This window comes from Grus americana, chromosome 7 (assembly GCF_028858705.1).
Source record: "Grus americana isolate bGruAme1 chromosome 7, bGruAme1.mat, whole genome shotgun sequence".
NCBI lineage: Eukaryota > Metazoa > Chordata > Aves > Gruiformes > Gruidae > Grus > Grus americana.
The window spans coordinates 13,314,146-13,336,132 of NC_072858.1; the positions used below are offsets into that span (position 1 = coordinate 13,314,146).

Sequence of the window (21,987 nt, forward strand, 5' to 3'; positions counted from 1 at the left end):
TTAAGTTATTTCTCTTTATAATCACACATAGTCCTTGTAGCTAGTATGCTTTTCTTTTTCTTGCTAGAAGAGCTTTGAGCCCAGGAACCCTGATAGCACGGAATCCACAGCACTTTTTTTACAAAGTCAAACACTTATTCTCCTAGGAAAGCAGTCAGTAAGGAGAGGAGCATCACACAACAGTAAAGTCAGGCAATGAACATCCTTTAGGAGCTCTTCCAATGCATCAGCTCCTATTTAGAGCTTACATTCATAGTACAAGAAACTAGTTGTATCGAATTTCCTTTGTAAGATGAAGTCATTAGTCAGCATAAAGTGTAAATATACACCAGAAACCCAAATATTTTTGCTTTTAGTCCCAGGTAAACTAGGAAATATTCTGTAATACTCCTCCAGTAGTGAATTAGGGTTTTTTTCCCCAATTGCTGCAAAGACGCTTTCCCAGATCCAACTATCTGTGTCAATCTCTCTTAAATTAGTTTGAAAAAAACCCACACATGGGGTGCTTAGAAATGGGAATGGTATTCTGAATATTACACTAACCGTAGGCACAAACAGAACAGGTGGGGTCTATATGGCTTCTATAAAACAGTCCTGAAGTGTTTCCCAGGGACAGAAAGCGAAGGATTTTCCTTTTCTTAAGGTCATTTAGGATTTTATACTTAGATATCCATGAAATCTATCACAACACCCCTGGAAGAACACTTAGCAATCTGTAGTTGAAAACCAGGCCAGGATTAAGTTTAGGAAAAAATATGCTCATGGACTACAGTAAAATATAAAACTTACAAAGGTTTCTCAAACTTTGGTGACCACTCTTGTAAGCTACTGATCACAGTTATGAAGTACATTCTAAGCATATGGAACATCTGATTTGGATACTAAGGACCAATATCTGCTTTGCATCACAAAAGATCAAGATGGGAATAGGAGTCAGGATCCCTCTTTGTTGGCTTTATCCAGACACTTAATTTCAAACTGCACTCTTTCCCTACTTTAATTTTAAAAGCTCATATATTGCAAAATGAGATTTTATTCAAATTTAAAAATCACTTTAAAAAATATCCAAAAAATGTCAAACATTTCAGGATGTTCCTTCATTTTTTGAGAGAAACATTTTGACAATGGTGACATGAATTCTAAAATATCTTTATTGAATTGAAACTTTTTCAACAAAAATAAACACTATTTCAGCCAATAAAAAGTATCCAACTCTATATCCAGGTTCCATTTCTATCTCTGCCACTGAGTTACTGTGTAATCACAAGCTAGTCAGCTAGGACCTAATGTTTGGAAACGTTAAATATCTATAGTGCCAACTGCATTAATTGTAGGCACACAAAATGAAAAGAAAATCCCTAACCTCACAGTTCCCCCACTTGCCCATCTTTTAAGTGAAAAGGAAAATAAAATTGGTCTTATTATCACCACGGTGTTGTGATCTTTCATTAACTAACGTGACCTTGCAAGGAAATCTTTCAGTATACGCCAGGAGGCGTTAAGAAGGTCTCACCTCTCCTGAACTCCTATTACAAAGCTTGAGGCGAGAGTCTGAAAGTTCTTCCTCAGCCTAGTACAGTTCACAGTCGTGGTGGCTCGAGTAACACATTCCAGATTTATGTTAGCATTACCTTCTGGGAGAAAAACCTTTCCCAGGTGTTCTCACCCACAGGCATGGGAAGCAATTTCCTTAACACAGGCAAATGAGTCATTAGCCCACGGGAGCCTCCAGTAACAGGCTCCTGCTCAGTTCTTCATGTGCGGTCTACGTGAATAGTCACTGGGTACATGCCTCGATGATGGTATAGGTGGTATTATCCATGGCTGCCAAACTGGAACTGTTCCTTTTACCCACAGCTCCATGTATGGTACGGTTTTAATTCTGAAAAACTTTAATGCAGGATTACTTAATAGTCAATTTGACATTTACAAGACTATGTTTTCTTAACACTAAACTTGGCTGTAAAAAATCAGGCGATGTTTCCCCAGCACTATGCAATGACACCATCTGGTAGTTAATGATTAGTGGGATTTACAGGAGAGACAGGCACATATTTGAGTAACCATTTCATTGCTGGCAAACTAGTCAAGTAAAGACAACCTTAGCTGTATCCAAAGGTCACTTCTGCAACTGCTGCTGAAACAGTCTGTGTGGACCCAAATTGGCACTGGGATTAGGAAATATCAGTGCTGTCACAGAGATGAGGAAATAAAAACAGACACAAACCTCTGCCCAACTGCAGATTCAAACCCAGATCGTAACCTTATGAAACACTGAGGTAAATCCCTTATCTTCTGCTACATTACTCTCAGATATCCAAACCAGCCTCTGCTATGGTCATCATGAAAAGCAAGCTGCAAATGAATAGAAATACACTGGCTAAATTTTATCACTGTTCCTATCCAAAATCATGAAAAAAGCACTGAAAACCTTGCCCTCAGGAGACAAAATTTGCTGGCTCACGCCTCAAACAACTGTGGCAGAAAACCCGTAACTCTAAAGCACAGCGTAAGTGGATGCACAGTCTCTTCCCTTCTCCCAGTGAAAGCACAGCCTGTTCCCTTCTCCTGGTTTGTAATCCCTGGAGCTCAAAATTATTGTGGCTGGCACTCACGGATACCAAAACAATCAGAAATCCGGTTGGTTATTGCAGAAATAAAAAAAAAAATGAAATTCTGGGGAGACAGCAGTGTATTTGAGAACTGCTTGTTACACCACATTTTTCCTATTTGCAGATACAAACACTGCTCCTTGAAGTCAGGCTAATGCACATCCTATTTTCCCCCTCCTGCTCTCTCTCCCCCTCTGCCTTGTTGGTGTTTTCTACCCGGCTTTCATCACTAGTATGTGCTTCGGTGTCTTGTACTGACTAGGTTCATCCTGGGCACTGACTTCAGTGCTCCACATATGCCTGTAGCCATCAGAAATGCTGTGCAGATTTCTCCCTCTTCCACACAGATGGGTTTTCCCCACTGTTCCCATTCTCAGGCTTTGACAGAATCACCCGAAGTCCCAGAGAGCGTGTTAAAAAAAAAAAAAAAAAGAGAGAGAGAGAGAAGGGTAAATGTCTAGATGTACCAGGCAAAAAAAAATGGACATCCACAGCTTCACATTCCCAAGTGACGACAGGAGACAGGAAATGTGAGAGTCCTCCAGCAAAGAGTAGCCTGGGAGACCCTAAGAAAGAGGGTGGGTGTCCCAAGGAGTAGGATGGCGATCCCTGTAACTGCTCAGCAAATGTAGGCAGGGCCTCCAAAGACAGACGGACAGGTGATGATATTCACAGCCATTTAGCTGATTAGCCAGAAAACATAGGTGACCTTGTGGAACTCCACATTTTAAAGAATTATGCCATAAGATTATGAAAGGACTTCATATGCCACCAAAGTATCTTTTAACTCTCTAGTGCCCTTCAGCACTCTTAATCTACTGCTGTAGCATCTGATATCACAATATTTGAGTACTTCACTCACTACATCCAACAAGAAAAAGAAATCCTATCCCAGTCTTACCGAGGGGGTAACAAGGCAAAGTCAGCTTGAGTCACCCAAGATGACAAGGAAAAGCTGTGGTCTGGTAAAGTGCTGAACAAGGCTCAGTGAATGCTCCGTTAACCAACCTGTCCTGCCCACCTGCTTAGTCCTGTTGTCCCACCACAGGAAAAGGCAGAGGCAGTAAAGCAGCTCAAGGACAAGTCCTTTGAGTTCTTATCTGAACAGAGACAGTATTTAGTCAGCACACCATGTGTTTTAGAGACGAGGAAACTTCCCCAACATTTCTACAGTACAAAATATGGACTGTATTTTTTCTATCCCTCCACATGACAGCACAGGTGCCTAAGTTACAGTCATAGAAAATGAACAGGGGCCAGAGGGAGCTGCAGAAATGTGTTTTAAAAGAAAAGAACATTGAGTAGGTCTTTAACAAACTTTGCACCCATGCTGGTTCCAGTTATCTTGAGTAACTTCAGAGTGATGAGTGATCTGGGAATTTCTGTATCACATTAGCGTAAGCTCCTATTTCCAGCCTTACAGGATCCTAAGTTATTAAAATCTCTGAGGCCAAGGCACGTGGGAACCAAATTTGGACGCCTGTACTCACATCAAGTTAACACATTCTGTTCAAGCTCTGCCACTGCCATCAGTGGGCGTAGCTAACAAATGAATCACTACTACAGAAGTAGAGATCTCAAATCCTAGTTTTTATAACTATGATTGGCCCAGAGTTGAATTGCAGCTCACACACAAACTTCCAGCTGGCCGCAGGAACTGATGAGAGATGTCCCATAAGCTGCGGGACATGTGACATCCATATGGGATGAGAACACAAAACTACAACCCAGTGATTAGCACCAACACCTGGGACTACAAAAACAAGTTGAAGGCAAGAGCCAGGATACAAAGCCACAGATCAGAATTAGAGCTTAGGACTTTGTTTTCGAACAGTGGGGAGCCATCACAGATGCCGCCAGTCAGAGCTACAGCAAAATGCAGAGAGTGACCTGTGTGTCCATAAATACCAGATAGGTCTTGCTTACTATGCTGAGTGAAAATTCACATCCCAACCTTATGAGTTCTGATGCAATCGTAATTTTCTCCTGGCCTTAAAGTCTCTATATCTGAGCTCTCTCAGGGAAGGTATAATTATTTGGAAAGGTCTCGGAGAGAAAAATAAGACCTCTCCCTGTCAGGCTGACTGATCCCATGAACCAGGTGAAGATTATAGTCTTCACAAGCCCATTCACAGCAGCCTGAGAGATGAAAGTCATGCTTTGAAGGCAAAAACATTAGACAAAGGCTGCCCCAGATAAGGCCAGCTGCATTCAAATCAGATGAAGAGTGTCCCATTTGATGAAGGATGCTTACCTGAGCCCCTACTAATAAACAATGCAGAGCAGCACAAACAAGCAGCTCACCTCTGATTTTGGCATCTCCCTTTCATTATTCTTTCACCTTTCCTGGAAGTTTTAATTAAGGTTCGATAATATAGTATTCGGTAAGCTGATAAACTCCATAGAGTCGTGGCTCATGTCCCCCCCGAAACTTATAGCTATACCCACTTTCTCCCTCTTTCATAACCTAATAAAAAGAAATCACCAAATTCCCAAGGCTAAAGTGTTCTCCTTGCATTTTCCCGTACACATCTTACAAGCCAGAACTTGTAAGCCATCACAGTTTGCAGCTTTAAAAAGAAAGAAAGAAAAAGAAAGAAATCAGACGGCTAAGGGGAGTTATTATGTTCCAAAATTTCAACATCTCTGACCCCTGCACTACAAATTGGTTCAAATCTCTCTCACTCTGGGAAAAACCTAATTCACTCTCTTAGAAAGTATATTGTCAATGGGATTCTACTGTTTCAAAGTGGAATAAAGATTTCTAGGTCTATGCCATACGAGTTTTAACTATAGAAGACTTCTACATTTTCTAAGAGAAACAGACACTTGAAACAGAGACTTTATATAATGCAGTGTTAAAAAGCAGCATTCAAACCGTGCAGCCAAAAGGCTGTATGAAAAATGAGGTAACTTGTGGAAAACAATCGACAGGTTTGGGTGTCAAATGAACAGACAAAACCAGGCTATTTCCACTAACCGTTATTGTAGAAAATAAACCACAGCAACACAGCCTCTCCTTTAGAAAGAGATTCCGCTTTGTTCCCGAGTCAGCTCAGCCCTTGCACTTTATCCTCCAAGAAAGCCTCTCCCCTAAGCTCAGCTGTGCTATTTGAAGGGTAGGGTACAATTATCCCATAAGACCAGCTATTCTGCTCCACAGAAGGATACACCTGGAGAGCATCTACACACACTTTTGTGATGTGCAACTAGCATAAACAGTGAAATCAAAGGATTTTGGATAGTTAGGTCAATCAACCACCCGTCACCAGAACCAGGAGAACATAATCACCTTTCCTTCACTATGGAAATGGGAAACAGTGACATGGTCAGACAAGGCTCTAGATCTTTGATAAATTTTGCAGGTCTATGTGACTTAGGAGCCTTACAAATTCCTTTCCTAGATGTTAAAAAAAAACTTCTTACACTGAAAATCCACAGGCACAGTAAGGGAAATCTCCCAACTTGGTGCCAAAAAGCCAGGTTTTAAATGTGAGAGTCTAAAGGTGTTTAGAGAGATCTGAGGAAGGACCTAGACAATTTGAAAATCCTATGAGGTATCTATCTCCGCTACAAGGTGTGGAAATATTCCAAATCCATTCTATAGATATTTAGGGCCTGGATTCCAGATATTTTTAATGACATGTAAGAATTTCTATTAGAATTGACTCATATATCTATATATATAATCTCATGCTTTGCAATTGGAAGTCAATTCTCAAGTCATCCAAGTCCCTGACTCTTCAAAATAAAAGCCTCTGGTTTCTTAATATTACCATCTTTTTTGGTCTTAAGGACCAGGCACTTCTTCAACGGTTCACAGATTCTGTAAATCAGCACTTCTGCATGTTCACACACACACTCCATCATCTGGTATGTAGTACAGCGTTAAGAATCTGATTCAAACCCCAAATCCTAGATTCAACTACAGAAGACTACTGCTGGGTTTTCTCTTTGTCTCTAAACTCATGTCTTGGGCCTTCACATGGTGGAGAGAAGTTTGGAAAAGCAGCATCCGAAATGGAGGAGCTTGGAGACAGGAACTAAATTTGTTTAATCATCTGCTTTTAAGACACACTCCCAATTTTGGAGGCCAACGCTTGGGAAATGGAAAGAAAGATAGTCACAAAGCAGATTTTTAGCAATCTGTTTGCAGATCCTGGGCTCTCACCAGTCAGTAGAAGGAAACTGGTTCCTCAGAGAGTGATTCAAAGCAGAGTCTGAATCATCCTTTCTCCCAACGGTTGCATAAGGAGACTGGTCAGAGTGGCTGGCTCTGCACAAAGACTGTGTTGTAGGCTAAAGTAGCTCTCAGAACGGTTAACAAATAGGAGGTGTAATGATCATAACTTTGTCACTGAAGCACTGGGCAGTTTCTCTGCGCTACAGTAAGTAGGCATATAACAAAGAAGCAGGAGGTTTGCAATTATGAAGACTTGTACTCGTCTGTACAAGACACCACTGTTATCAGACAAGAAAGAGGTACAAGCATGGAGACATTCAGCTATAGCACTGCAAGATACATACTATGGATTGAGTATATAACGTTGATGATGACCAAAACCAAGGGCATACTTAGCGTTCAGGTAAAACAACCAATCCCTTCAAGCTGGAAGCCCTTCTCCTCTCCATGACCTGCCCAAAGCAAGCAAAGCCTGAGGGCTTTTACTCACCAGTAAAACCTGTTTGGAGTGACCCGCTCATGCATGAGCTGCCATTTTCTTCCAAAGTCCATGGAGCTGTACAGCTGAAAGACACAAAGAGAGAGAAAGCAAGTATAAACTTTGAGGAAGAAGAGGAAGGACTGCCACTAAATACAGTATTAAAATCAGCTAAGATTAAAGAACAGGAATGGATTGTCCTGCACAGTTATGGATCAATCTCGCTGCCAAGGAAGGCTAACAAGGGCATCTCTTCCCCTCACATTTAACCCAGACTGAGATGCTGAGACTCAAAAGCAGGTTGGCTCTTCCAAAACCTTTTCAAACATTTCTTTGCTTCCTGATTTCAGCTGTCAACACATTCACTTCAGATGCCATATGACAAAGCTGGCAGTCCCCCTGGCTTTTTCAGCCCAACAGGAGGCAGGTGATTGATGACATGCAAACTCCTAACATTAAATAGAATGAGAGACAAATTAGATTAGTTAGCATGACTATAATGTGGTAGGTAGTGACTCTATACTCAAGGTCATGTTGCAATTCATTTTTATGGTGTGGGTTACATCTCTTCTGTGCAGGAAAGAAAAGGAAATTGCTCCTAATTTACAACTTCTATGTTCAGAACAAGGTCTAAATTTTGAGATAAGTTAGAAATCAATCTGCTCATTAGTTAAACATTAAAGATTGAAAGTTTGGCTTTCAAGAGCCACTTACTACCCAGTGATCGTTTTGACTCTTTCTGGCAAACAAATGGCACAGCTGCAACGTAACCAAATTTTCAGGCAACTCTACACTAAGTCTCAGACATAGGTTCGCTTCATGCATACTCTGCTTAATACCAAAAAAATACCATTCTCCATGCAATTAGCTTATTACCCACAATCCCCTCACTCATAATCAAAGCATATGTAAGCTCCTTTTCTCCAACTTTGAGCAAGTTTGGTTCTTCAGATAAAAAATACACTTTGAGAAATAACTACTCTGCTTTACAACTAGATCATAGAGACATAAATAACAGGCAGTGTTTTGAACAAGATTTCAAATAAATTTCATCTGAAATAAATTCTGGCTTAATAAAAGAAGGGTTGATTGCAGGCCAAGGAGGTAGATAACAGAGCAGAAAAACTTAAATGTCTGTAATATCCAAATTTAGGTCCTTAAAGGGAAAACTATATCATTTGAGTAAAAGATTCTGCATTTGATTTTATTTTGAGTAACTGGATTTACAAAGCGGAGCCAGGTCCATGTTCAGATTAGAAGGGTTCACAACCTAGTGTTGTGTAGTGTGGCACAGCTATGATGGATGGCTAAGTGTGACTGGGAAGATAAACTATAAGTGCTTACACTGAATATTAAAGTTTCTTGAATGGGCAGTATCTTTGATCACAGAGCTCCAGCAGCCATATCAGAGCTGGACCGTAGAACAATTTACAAAGGTGACTGGAAAGGGCTGTTTGAGCAGTGCCCAAAGCCTGAGGCAGCTGATTAATTCTTACTATGTTTGTACTCAGCTACACAACCAAACCACTGTATAGCTAGCAGAAGGAAACTCAAAAACTGAAAATCAGACCCCATCAAGCATCTAACGCAACTGGCATGACTAAAGTCAAAAACATCAGCCCTTTGCATTTATAGGAACAGAAAGTTCAGTTTCTGCCAATGAGAGATCAAGCTACCAGTGAACAAAGCACGTCAGGGGATGAGATGGAAGCAGGTATCCTCCAATCGTCATGTCAAAATGGTCTCCAGTTATGTAGATTTCACTCCAATCAACATCATGGGGCTTGTGGTATGAAATATTAGGAAAGATTTTCTGCCCATGTTCTTCAGGATATCAGACATGATCTGAATATTCTGATTTGGCTGTATTTCTTTGGCATTGTCACTAGATAAGGTAAGATACTGCACTAAAAGACCACATTACCTGGGCTTCCTCTGCTTTTCTGGTCAACCAATCATAGTGATAGTCCAAAAAAATACAGTCGAGAATCCCCTGACCCAAAAAAAATTCTCCATAGATACAAAATAAAGCATTGATTATCTTTTTTAATTAAAGGAGCCAGGAAAAGGAAATTCCTTCTCCGAATTCAAGGACAGGCTTATGAATTCAACATCTGTATTAAGATAACTACGTTCTGAAGGAACATCCAGATATTTTGAAACAATAATTGAAAATCCATACTCCAAGAGTCAAAACTCTACAGTGCTACAGCTCTGCCTTGAATTTAGCACGGTGCCTGCCAGCAATACTCTTGAGTCATTTGACATGGTTTTACACATACAGGGACCTCTGCACACAGACTGAGTTGCATTGGTTGCATGAAACAACTTGGCTATCCTTTTAGTTTCCTGACTGCAGGTACGACTTGCAGATTGAGCCATGGTGCTGTACAAATCACGGGCTGCAGACAGCTTATCCTCAGTTAACTCCCATGCACAAGCGCAAGTGGGACTAGCATCCTTATTGTATTCTGCAACGGATTAACCATTCTCACCATGAGAGGAAAGGATTAGCAAAATACATCCATTTCCTTAGATTCTGTTTTATCTTTTGCCCGTAGCATTTCCTTTCCTTTTCCAGCTGCATAACAGCAGTAGTTACAGATAGCTCAGTGGCACGAAGCACAAAGCACAATCTCTTTCTAACTACTCATCTCTCCCACAGTGTCTCATTCAGGGAGCAGCCTTCTCTCTATCAATTTAAAAACCAGAGACCAGCTACTAAGTACTTTTTTCCTCCCTTCTTTCTATTAAAGTTCAGACTGACTGATGGTAGAAGGATTAAATTGAACTTGCAGCCTTTAGGTGATCTCAGATAAAGAGCTACGGAGAATATTATTCATTTCAAGAACTTGTATTTATTTATTCACCTACTTATTCTAGGTGTCCACTTTGAATTTTAACCAGATGATTGACTCTTAAAGCCGTATGACAGAACAAAATCCTGAAAGGTCTCTCTAGCCCAGTTCACTTTTATTGTATTATTTACAGACTCAAATGTAAAGGTTAATGTTGAATTACTAAATAAAACATGCAATGAAGAGTTTTCTAGTATGTATTAAAATTGAATATATATATACACACACACTTTCTGTTCATCTCCCTTCACAGGAGAAGAGATGTTTTTAGAAGAGACAACAAGTTTAGTGGCATGTAGAGCAGATTTCAATAGAGATTAATTTGTCCCAAGGCTGAATACTAAGTGATGGAAAGAAATGAGGTTTGTTTGGTGCCAAGATTTTCCCTTTTTAAAGCTCTGATTGGCTCATTTAGTGACAAGTAATCTCTGGCATTTCCACCTCCCAGAGCACTCCAACACATTGGTTCAAGAGGGATGGACTTCAGTGTACCATGAGGGTGTACTGTGAGGGTATGCCCTTTCTGCAACCTCCTTGTGTTATTTGACCTGCTGATGAGTGAAAAATTAAGACTGTTATGGGTCTTTACGTTTGTACAGGCTGGTCCTGTGCCTTGATGCAGCTAAAGAGTGGCATGCAAAGGACTTGATTAAGGAGCAATTCAGAAGCAGGACCCAAAACAGAAGGACAAAGTTCTGGCTCAAGGCAAGGGTGACAGAATTCATTTTTTAACATGAAAATGAACTCAGAATCCTGCGTCTACCACAGAGCCACCTCAGTAAACACAGTCACAGCACTCAGCTGATCCCAGCATCCTCTGCACCTATTTGAGCGTACAGGTTCCAGGAGCCTCCTGAAAGCTGAGGTGCTTTTGAGAACAAACACGCAATGCTCAAATTCCCTACTGAGTCCATCTGAATGATGCTTATGAACCTCATCTACCCTTGCAGCAGACAACAGGGGTCTTTACTAGGCATGACCCTAGAATTCCTGCTTGCCCGCAGACTGGCATGCAACACTGCCAGGGCAGATGGGATTCAGAAAAGTGAAGGGGCCAGCATTGCGTATCAAACAAATATAACTTTTAACGTGCTCTCAGGTCTAATGAAGCACCTAAGGTATTACCCTGAAAGCATCAGCCTGGTCACACTAGCAGGATCCAAGAGCAGCTCTGCTTTCACACCTGACTTTGAGGTCACCCCAGCTCAGCAGTACAGGTGAGGTCTTTGAGAATGGGTACTGAGCACTGAGGAAAATCTGCCTATGCTCAGGAGCCTAGTTAGACCTACCTTTACAAAAAAAAGGCCATACATCAAGAAGGTAAAGAGCAAATGTTTATCCAAACAGCATCACACAGGATCATAGCAGCAGGCATATCACACCCACCACCACAGTCCTGTGTTTTACCAAGGCCACACAATCTGTGCGAGGAAAGACCTTGGCAGCCCAAGTGATATACAACTTTATTTCACCACAGGACAGAACCTTAACTCACACTTGTCTTGTTCAGCACAACTCTGAATCATAAGGATATTACATACCACAGGCAGAAAGCTGCTCCTTCAAACTCTAAGAACACTTGCAACATCTTATTTAAGACCAGCATTGTTTCCGAGATAAGCAGCAGGCCCCTTGAACACATGCGACATGCCAGAAACAGAGTCAGAACTACAGAGCCGGAAGGGAAAGAGTCATACACACATGTATGCTCTCACAGTGTTGCGTAGGAAAAATGTCTCCATGCTGTTGCAATTCTCCAGTACAAACTGTCAAGGTGACACGTCCTGTTGGCTTACTCGGATGATCTTGTTTGGGGCTGGGGTAATTTGTTTTGGGCTTTTTGTTTATTTTCCCAACAACAGCTAGCAAAAATATACAAAAGGATGATTTTACTCAAGAAGTCAAGATCCTCTCATGGTGCTCCAGTTCTGAAACTGGCCTGCTTAAACTCTCCTTATGGAGAGAGGGGATGAGAATGAGCAATGAAGGAAAAACATGGAAACCACAGGAGGAGATTCAACCCCCTGATATTACTCATCCATATCCGAGCTAGTCACCAAGGCTCATTTTTAGACAGACAAGAAATAGTCTTGAAAGAGGCACTTCTAAAGCACAATTCCCATACTAAGATACACTTCTAAAATTGCTTATTATTCATGCCTTAGAAGCCTCTTTCTCTCCATAGACACTAAAAGGAGTCCACAGTGACTAGAGCAAAAGGAGGTAACTCCACTGCAGATAGATGATTTAGTTAAGATGGATTTCATGCTGGGTTCCCTGTTCTTAGACATACTTGGTCTTCATGGGGGAAGCAGGCAGAAGACTGAAGGTTCAGCACGAGCTGAAGAAAGGCCAAGCATACAATAGCCTGGATGCACCTTACCGCATCAAGAGGCTGACTGAAGACGTCATGAATTGATTAAGAAGCAATAGGCAATGGACTAAAGAAATTCAGAAAGCTTTGATATTTATAGACTTTCTTGCTCAAACTCAGAAGAAGAATTAGGTCATCAGGAACATACATAAAAAGTTTATATCCAAATAAAATCAAATATTCTTTGTTGCTATGAAATCGGGTCTATTGGCCTAAGCAAACATCTGGAAAGAATATCAACAGTTTCCTGTCTGCCAGCCAACCCTGGAGTGAATTTGGAGATTGCAAATAATGGTGTTAGATAAAGTGAGGAAGAACAGCTGGACTATATGGACTTAAAGGAACAATTTATTTGTTGCACACAAAACTACATCCAGCTGATGATGGAAAGATGTATTCATATTAATCCAGCAGGGTGAGAGCTGGCCTAGTGGTAATTACTGGGCACCAGCTGACACGTGGTAACATGAAGGAAGAGAAGGGGCAGATTAGCCTGGTCCGCCATGTTCTCAGAAGACCAGGATCCTGAGCAGTAGCTTAGATGGCTTACACAAAAAGATGGCTCTGAATCCAGAAAAGCACAAAAGCAAACTTAACACCTTCTCAGCCAGAGCTGGTGAAAAAATCTACAAGATGTGTGGAGGGATCCTGCCAAAAAGAAAAAAAAATTAAAGTGGAACAGAAGAAAAATAAAATTAGGTCAACATTTCTGTAAGAAATTGGACTGCACGTAAGCAGTCTGCAAATAGTAACTCAGAAAAGCAAGTCTGATGCAGGGTCTTAGATATTCTCTACAGAGGGAAAATGACCGTGATCACTGGAAAAAATTAAAGGCTCAGAAACTGAGAAAAAGTTGTAAACCACTCAAAATCACAAGGTGTTTCTTTTCTCTGTAGAAGTGTAACACACTTCTGTGTTACAGATGAAATTACAAAAGGAGAAGAAGGTGCCATCATTAACACGTCAGAAAGTTAACTCCTAGAAGGAAAATGAACTGGAGGAAAACCAATTCTTTTCAGCCTTGAGAGTACAGAACAGAGAAGCCCAGTCTGACAACTGCCAGAGATGACCCGTCACATGGAAGAAGAGAGCCACATGCAACAAATTCAAATTGCAGTGAAAATGTTTCAGGAGATGACACCATCAACATTTCTGTAAAGGCACACTGAGCAGCTGAGTACTGCAGGAGAAACATTTTGCAAGATCTTGGAACAATATCCTGTATAGAATAAATGGATGGTCCTCCATAGAAATTCCAAGCTGCCAAAGTATTCCTTCTTTTTTTCCTGTTTTATTGTTTCATCGTTTGAAAACAGTATCTTTTTCCTTCAGCTCCAGCTGAATCCCTGAGATTATCTCTCCTATCTCCCTATAACTCCTCATTCATACAAATAGTAATCAGATCCCCAAATCCCCAAGGAATTCAACTTGGGATAGGAAACTCCCAAATAGCCAACCTTGACCCAAAGATTTCCAACCAATACCCACAACACGCAACCCCTTCCCCTTATTAATTTTGCAATTTGAAATGTCACAAAATTGTGGTTTTCCTCCTTCTCGTAGCCCCACGTGAAAAATCCACTTGTGGAGACCCCCTACAACAATCCTGCAGCCGTCAGTTGCCGTCAGGAACTGGCATGGTGTGCCTTTGGCAGCAGAGCAGGCTGCGAAGCCTCACCAGAGCAGAGCAACAAAAGAAAGACGACAGAATTGAGAAAAATTGCGTAAGACGACAGACGGGATAGATTTGGTGTAGCCATGAAGACAGCAGATGGTACTGCAGAAACACACCCTACTTCTATATCACATCTTCCATCTTACCTTCCACACTTATGTTCCATCCCCCCTTTTTTGAGGACAGATGGATACCTCTCCCTTTTACAGCACCAGTATAATGTTTAAGCTGTGGGGTCAATGCAGCCCCCTTTCTTAGGGTCTCTTGTGAGGCAGGACTTGATACTTGCAGCGTAATAGCAACAGGACTCGGGTCTAACATGCTTCAGTTGAGTGGCTGAAATCGGGTTAGAAGCAACTCTTGCCATGGAAGGGGCTTTATGACTCACAGTAGGAAAGCCTGCATTCAAGGAAAGATTCAGAGCCGCCTTCTGCTTCGTCTGTTCCACCTTAGCCTAGGCCTCAGTGAAACACCTCTGGAGTGTCAAGCAGTTACCATCAGGGGACACAAGGGCTAAGGTCACCTTCAAGCTGATGACCAGCTCAAAAACAATGAAATCATCCGTGCTTGTTCCTTCCACCTCCTCCCAGGGAAATACCTGTCCTTGCCACCTTGCTTTGCTGAGGCTCCAGAGGAACCAAGATCTGAAGCTTGGAAGTGCTTCTGGACCTTTAGAGAAAGGAAGGAAGAGCTTCTCACTCTTCTCTTGCCACAAGCTGCTGGAAATCACAATTGAGGTACGGCATCATCGACAGCTCCACACTAAAGAACCTAAAAATAAATCCTGCTCCTCGAGCCAAAAGATTTGTGTAACAGCTGGTGGAGCTGAGCTTAGGAGAAAGAAGTCTACCAGCACCATATTTATGGGCTTTGTTTACACAGAGTTGTAAAAACTAGTAATTGTAATGAAAACAAATGGACCAGTTTATCTCTCTGCTTTGATTTCCTTTCCAGGTGATTAAAGGCTGCATCAAGAGACCTCATTACAGCCCAAGGTTCTTCTCTAGCATGGTACAGCCAGATTGTCTTAGGCGTGCAAAGAGAATGTGTTCACAGACTGCCACATGCCTGAGACTCACCAGAGCTGCATTTCCCTACAGATGTTGTACAGTAGAAGGGGTACTGGAAACAGACTATTTTGATGAGAAACTGGTCTAGACAGAAATTAAGTACTAAATGCATTTCCATCATCCGTCTCATACAGAGGGGGGGCGGGGGGAAGTATCAGAAGCTGGGACGTTCTCTTTGCACTTTAAAAATCTAATACTGAAATACGTCACATGCTGGCTGGCAAAAGTAGGTCTTCAGACAAAAGAAACTCAGACTCCACCCCATTATTATAAGAAACTGGTCAAGGATCTTCTGCACAAAGCCCAAACACTTTGGAAATGTCTGACTTCATGGTGTAATCGCATAGCTCAACCCAGAGCTGGCTTATAGAGAAACCAGGTAAGTTAAGACAATGCACTGATGTTATGTTTCATGGTTTTACAGTTAAAAAAAAAAAAATGCTTTCACTTGATGGGTCCACACACAGCAGAGCACTTTGCTTAAACCTGATGCTCAAAGCAAGGCTTGCCTCTCTCTGCTTCTCCATCTCCAAGAAAAAAATGAAAATGGATTAAACTGGTGAAAAAAAAGTCCACTCAAAACCCTTCACATTTCAACTTCTCTTAAGCCTAATTGGTACTGAGCATACTCAGCCAAAAATTTGCCATTTCTGCTGACAGCACAGCATATCTTTTGCTTTTCTACTGCGTGACTGGTTTGTAGCAGAAAAAGTCCAGATACAGCTACAACAGGAGCAGCGACGTAAATGAGCATCACTAAAGAAGTTAAGGTGTGTTTCAGTCCTGAGTGAAAAACAGCCTCTTTTTTCCCTACTTTCTCCCCACTTCCAGAAATGCTGGAGTAGCTCAGAACCAAGATTAAAAGCATTACTTTCAGATTTTTTTTCTTCTTAAATTAAAAATCTGAGGAAAAAGCAGGTTCATTTTGGTCAGTCAAAACACATTTCAATCATTTCTAAATAATTTAGCTTTAGTAACTTGTAAAAGGTACTACAAATAGAAATGCCCTTTTGAGGGAAGGCTAACTTTTTTGATTGCTTGTTTATGCCTTTCTTTATGACATTTTAGCCACTTCAAAATCAGCTCTAGAGTCTGTGGAAGGGCTAAAGCTGAGCAATATGTTACCACTGACCCCCTTCTGATGAGTGTTTTGTTAACAAGCCTTATTGGAAACTAAAGACATAGAAGGGGAAAAAAACCACAGAAACCAAAAAACCCTACTTCCAGAGTCCGAAAACAGATCAAAACATGACAGACAAGGCAAGCAATGTGCCATGCAGGGGGACAGGTTCCCACATCAGTGACACAGAGCAGAGAGCGAGACTAGACACAGAAAGGGGCAGGGCTGCAGAACGGGGAAGGGAGGGACAAGACTGGGACTGTGAAGAGATCAGAACAGGATGGAGGTAGCAGAACTGCCTCTTGCTACCAGGGTCTACAGGGTGCACCAGCAGATATCTTTACTAGTATTTCTTCTGCTGGTATCCAACAGGCTCAGCCAGAGGCAGAGGAGAGTTGCAGGGTGCTCCTGTTGTCCCCAGCTCCTGCTTCACTCCCTGTTTTCCCTAGGATCAGCTCTTTAACAGCAACAAAAGACTGAATCAGCTCTAACAGCTGCTGACTTTTCTCCCTCCAAGCCAGGCTGGTCCCTTTGCCCAGCTTCTTCTCAGCTTAAAAATCACTAGGCAGTTTTTGACCTGAGGTCTGTGCTAGCTGGATCCACCAACCACATGGGTACAGCCAACGGGGCCGTACAGGTCAGCCTGTGCTCTGCGCCCTCCCAGACCAAGAGGAAAATCTTGGTTGCTCCTAGGGGCTCCACACCACAGCCCTTTAGAAGCCCCTTGTTATGCTCCATCAATGCTCATACTCCGGAAGTTTAACAATAAGGGGAAATAAATGGGAACCACATGTCTAATGGGAAGATTTTTCATTCAAATGTGCTTTATTGTGTGATATATGCCTTTAATTACAGTGCAAGCGTCTGGGTACATTCGTTGCTATTACAGACCAATCTTTCATGTTTATTGAGCATAAGACTACAACGGGCAAAGCAGGAGAGGCTCAGACATTAGCCAGAGCGGGACATAAAGCTACAATCACATGCTTGGCTCTTCCTCTTCTTCTTCCTTTATAAACCCTGTGGCACGATCTTTACTAGGGTGACCTGTGTATTATACAGAACAGGATGTAATGGTGCTTTCTTCAGACCAGTGAAAAAGATTACACATCACCTTTGAAATTCATACAATAATTTGCTGAGTTATTTATGTGGAAAAAACAACATTTCTGGAAGTGTATATGTGGACATTAATGAAAAGGGTTTGAAACTGCATTCAGAACAGCATTTTATTCTGAGATGTAATTGTTGCTCACGTAAAAAATTTCACATGGCTTGAAAGAAATGAGTATTAATTTGGGCTCAAGCAGAACATGTCATTTTTGCAAAATTAAAGCAACATATTTTGCTCCAGATTAAATCATGTTATCTAACACACACCCAACCCTTGTCACCCAATTCAGCTTCAGTTTTCCATTCATCAGCATTTTCACAGGCAAGGGAGGTTACTCAAGACAGTTTCCAAGTTATGTGGCCCATCACCCTGCAGAGACTGAGCAGACACACCCCCCAAACTAATCTAGCTCACAAGTGAAAGTGGCATAAAGTAAAGCTGCTCCCACTTGGGGCCAGCCCTGGCAGAGGATAGGTGTCCACCCCCCTCATACACTCCTCACCAGCTGAGGAGCAGCAAACTTCACAGGTGCTTAAGACCTGCACCCCACTTCACAGTGGTGTTGTGCAACTCTATTTTTTTCACAAAGTCAGAGCAATCTCACAAACTGTCTGCATTGTTCTACCCCATTCACCCTACAAGGATACACTGTGCCCCCTCTCAGCCTGAGGCCATTGGTTCCATCAAGGATCTATGATGCAAAGAAGTGATGCTGCAAAATGTTTAGCGACCTCTAAATCACACCTTTCTTAAGAGAGGAACTCAGCTAGGATCTTACCAGATTTCAAAAGCTGACAAGTAGCTCTTGTCATCCTGAGGAAAAGTGAGAAAACAGCAGCATTGCACTGGCCCATTGTGCCAAGCACATTTCCTATAAGCTCCCAAAATCAGAGCACACAAAGACTGAGCTATACAAAAGCTATACTTTCTGATGACTGAGGAAACTTGTGGCTGGGCACTGAATAAATACAGGCTGCTCCAATTAATCCCACTCTGATTCCACCCTTCTCTGCTGCCAGAGACCATTGCAGTCTCTCTGCATGAACACACGATAAGAAAGCTGTGAAGCCAGAGGGGTTTACTCTGCTCAGCAGCATTAGCACATCAGCCCAGCAGGTTCCCAAGCCAGTGCTGTGCACTCAGAGCAGCTAAACACTTTGCTCTCCACAGCAGAGGTTTCACTGAGGCAAAGATGCATACACCAAGAAATGCATCACAGGCACCGGATAACTGGGAGGAAAGCCAGAAAAAGGTAATAACAAAAGTGACCTAAGGAGAGAGATTCCAAGAGTTGAATGTGCAGAATTTCTCCAGGGATTGTGAAAAGAAAGCACCGAACTGTCCACCTGTATGTAAATGGCATAACACCAAGGAAATGGAAAGCTTTGAAGGCTGGCATGGGTGAGAAGGCAGACACAGACGTTCCTAATCCTTAGAGACCCTTCCTAAATACACTTCCTAAGACAGTTCAATACAAGCATTGCAAATACCGATTTTTAATAATTTCCTTTCCATTTTCTTGCTGGTGTCTCTAACTCCTCATGGCAATGTAGTCTGCAAAGGGGCCACATTCTCAGCTCTGCCTGTTAGGAGATCCATAAGTCAGGAAGAATGGCACAACTGAAATTTCACTGGATTTACTCCAGCTCAATTCTGCTTCTTGGGCCTTACAGCTGGCATTTATAGGCTGCCACAACACACCATGCTACCTCCAACTCTTTGGTCATGCATATGCCCCCACTGCTGAAAGACTTCTAGGAAGCCGCAGTGGATGAATGGGCACTGCTTAGGAAGCACACAGGTCCTGCACTGGGAGGAATCCCTCTCTGGACAACCCTGGTCCCCACGCACAGCCTATGCTCTATACTGCCTGGGACCAAGGCCAGATACCAGACCAAACCAGCAAAAAGAAAGTCCCACCATAGTTGATGAGAGTCTTGTGTCCCCCAAAAGAGAACACAGATGCTGCCCATAGGACAACTGTGACTGTGAAATAACTTGTATGAGTAAAAAGATTATAAAAATAAGGTAGAAAACTTCAGGTTCTAATAGTGTTGAAGATGCAGCTTTAGCAAATATTATCTTCTACTCAAACACCCTAGCTCTTGTACCGTCTTCTACAACTCACTCTTTTAGGCCATCTTCATTACCACACACTCGTCTTATCCTGTCCTATAATAAATCAAGAGCAATAAAATTTAAGATGAAATGGCCCGTACATCTTGATTCATTGGATGCCTCAAGTGCCAAAGCAAACTTGCTTCCGTGAGCCTGAACATATTATATAATAAAGTAACTCACGGTTCCTTTCAGCCTTACTCTCCTACTCCCCAGTCAGCTCTGGTCTCCACCAGGGGCTCTGCTAGCTTGAAGATGCTCTGCAGTACTGCTCTTATTATAAACACTCTGTGTTATTATCCTGTGGGGTAATTCAGTCCAGCTCGCCAAATTTCTCATTGGCCAGATTCCCTGGCAATCCATACATTGACAACAGGCAACTATTCAAGGGAAAAGCAGAGCCTGCTTATACAGGCACCTATCTCTGCGTGTGCACACACACACACACAGAGTGCCAAGCCAGAGATCACATGTAGAAAGGGGTTTCAAATCTGGGAAGCTCCAGGGGAATATCCTTTCCTTCATCCTGAACAGCAAGTGGTCTCATGGAAGGCAAGAGATGGTGTCCTGCCTGCGCTTCATAGGGATTCAGTTCATCCTGATCCAAAGGTGCAGGGGAGACTGACACCACCACCCATGCACCAGCACGAAGGGCAGCATACGGATGTTTACAGGAGGAACCCAAATAAACAGCACCACTGTAAATGCCAGCCACCATCAGGAACAATTTAGCTTGACAGTTGTAGCAGAAACTGTCACTGCACTGAGGCATCACTGCCAGAAAAATCACCAAATGAGAAACTCGCATGTTTCAGGGATCCCCTAGGGCTGCCGGGCATACACCATTTACACTGTCATCTCTGATTCATCCATCACCCGGTTCCTGCAATCAAACAGTGGAAAATTGTACCTTTGGAATAAATGAATCTGCAATTGCAGATCATACAAGACAAAGGAAGCTCTTATCTAACCTCTCTCAGCAGCTCTCAAGGTTTCTATATATTCTGTGGTGTCTACATTTAAGATATTTATCCTGTTTAATTCAAACTCTAGGTACCTTCAATCTACCTTATGGAGCAGGGTGAAGAAAAAAAAAAAATCAACAACATACAAAAACTCAACAGCAATAAGCAAACCTAATCCAAGGCAAAAACTCTAGTCAACAAGTCACCAAACTTGATATAACGTAATTTTAATTCCTGAAGTTAACCAATGTTCACAGTGATGGTACAGTGTAATTCATAAGATAAGGGAAGGCTGCAGAGGAAAAATACAGTAGCTTTCTCCATGCTGTCACTAGAGAAAAACCACAACTCATCTGGCTAGGGAACATCGGACTCAATTTTGCAGCAGAACTTTCAAGTTTGTCACATTTGTGCCGTCAGGTATGCGTGCATAACTCTTGTGGACTTGCACCGAGATATGAGGAAATCAACTGGCCCGAAGCAGCTACTGTGTTAGAGGACAAAACCAGAATCCTGTTCTGGCAGAAAAACTTTTGATGACATTACTGTTCTCTTACTATATGGCAGAAAAGTCCCCTTGGGTACAGTATATCCTGCTAACATGTTATTTGTACGTGCTATTATCTCTTGAACACTTCAACTATAAAATGCTACCAAGTCTCCATGCAGATGGTTTATGATCACTGACCCTGTGGCAGAAATGAGATGCCCAGTGTAGGAGGCTGTGGGAAGGATCAAGTTTTCCTCCTTTTGCATCACAGCATCCCAAGGATTTTCTATAAAGCTTTAAGATTTGGGTTTTGTTTGTTTTATCAATTGTCTTTCTCTCAAAAATATCACCCTTCATTTTGGTGCCTCAGCTCCTCCTTTTATCATACCCACAATACTTTGGACGTGCCAAAATTTTACTACATCATGCCCTAACTTTCATTTTATAGCCACCTATAGTCCTATAAAAATGAATTGAACACAAACCTAAGAATTTTATTACACTGGAAGAACTTCCTGTAACTGCCACAAAACTGTTGTGGGACTTCTGCTGCATAAATTCAAACATGTGCACAATTGCGTGCACACTCCATACAAACAGGCCACCAGCCTTCTCCCAGACAACCTATATGGAAGACCAGTTTGAAATAAGCACTAAAATGCAATTGAAGATGTGCCGCATTTGCAATGATGATTAAAGATCTCTTAGAAGCATAAGAGTCCCGCAGCAGAACAGTGCCAGAATCAGATTATGAAAAGCTTGGCTTGCCTTTTTTTTTTTTCTTTCTTTAGAGACAAAGCTTCTAGCTTTCTTAACTGTGAGGAAGCATTTGAAAAACATGATTCCCAACCTTTCCTTAGTTGCAGAAGCATCACGAGAAATATAAGAGAAGACAACTGAAATTATTCAAACACCTTCCTGATTTTTTCT

The 21,987-nt window shown here is 41.9% G+C and overlaps 1 protein-coding gene across 2 annotated transcripts in view; it reads right to left on the reverse strand.

The window, feature by feature from the left end:
* SORCS3 (sortilin related VPS10 domain containing receptor 3) overlaps positions 1–21,987 on the reverse strand; it is a 305,448-nt gene that overhangs the window by 103,612 nt on the left and 179,849 nt on the right. For both annotated transcript variants that reach the window (XM_054832651.1, XM_054832652.1), the window contains one exon: positions 7,286–7,359. In XM_054832651.1, coding sequence (XP_054688626.1) covers positions 7,286–7,359 — 74 coding nt within the window. The remainder of the gene's footprint in view (positions 1–7,285; positions 7,360–21,987) is intronic.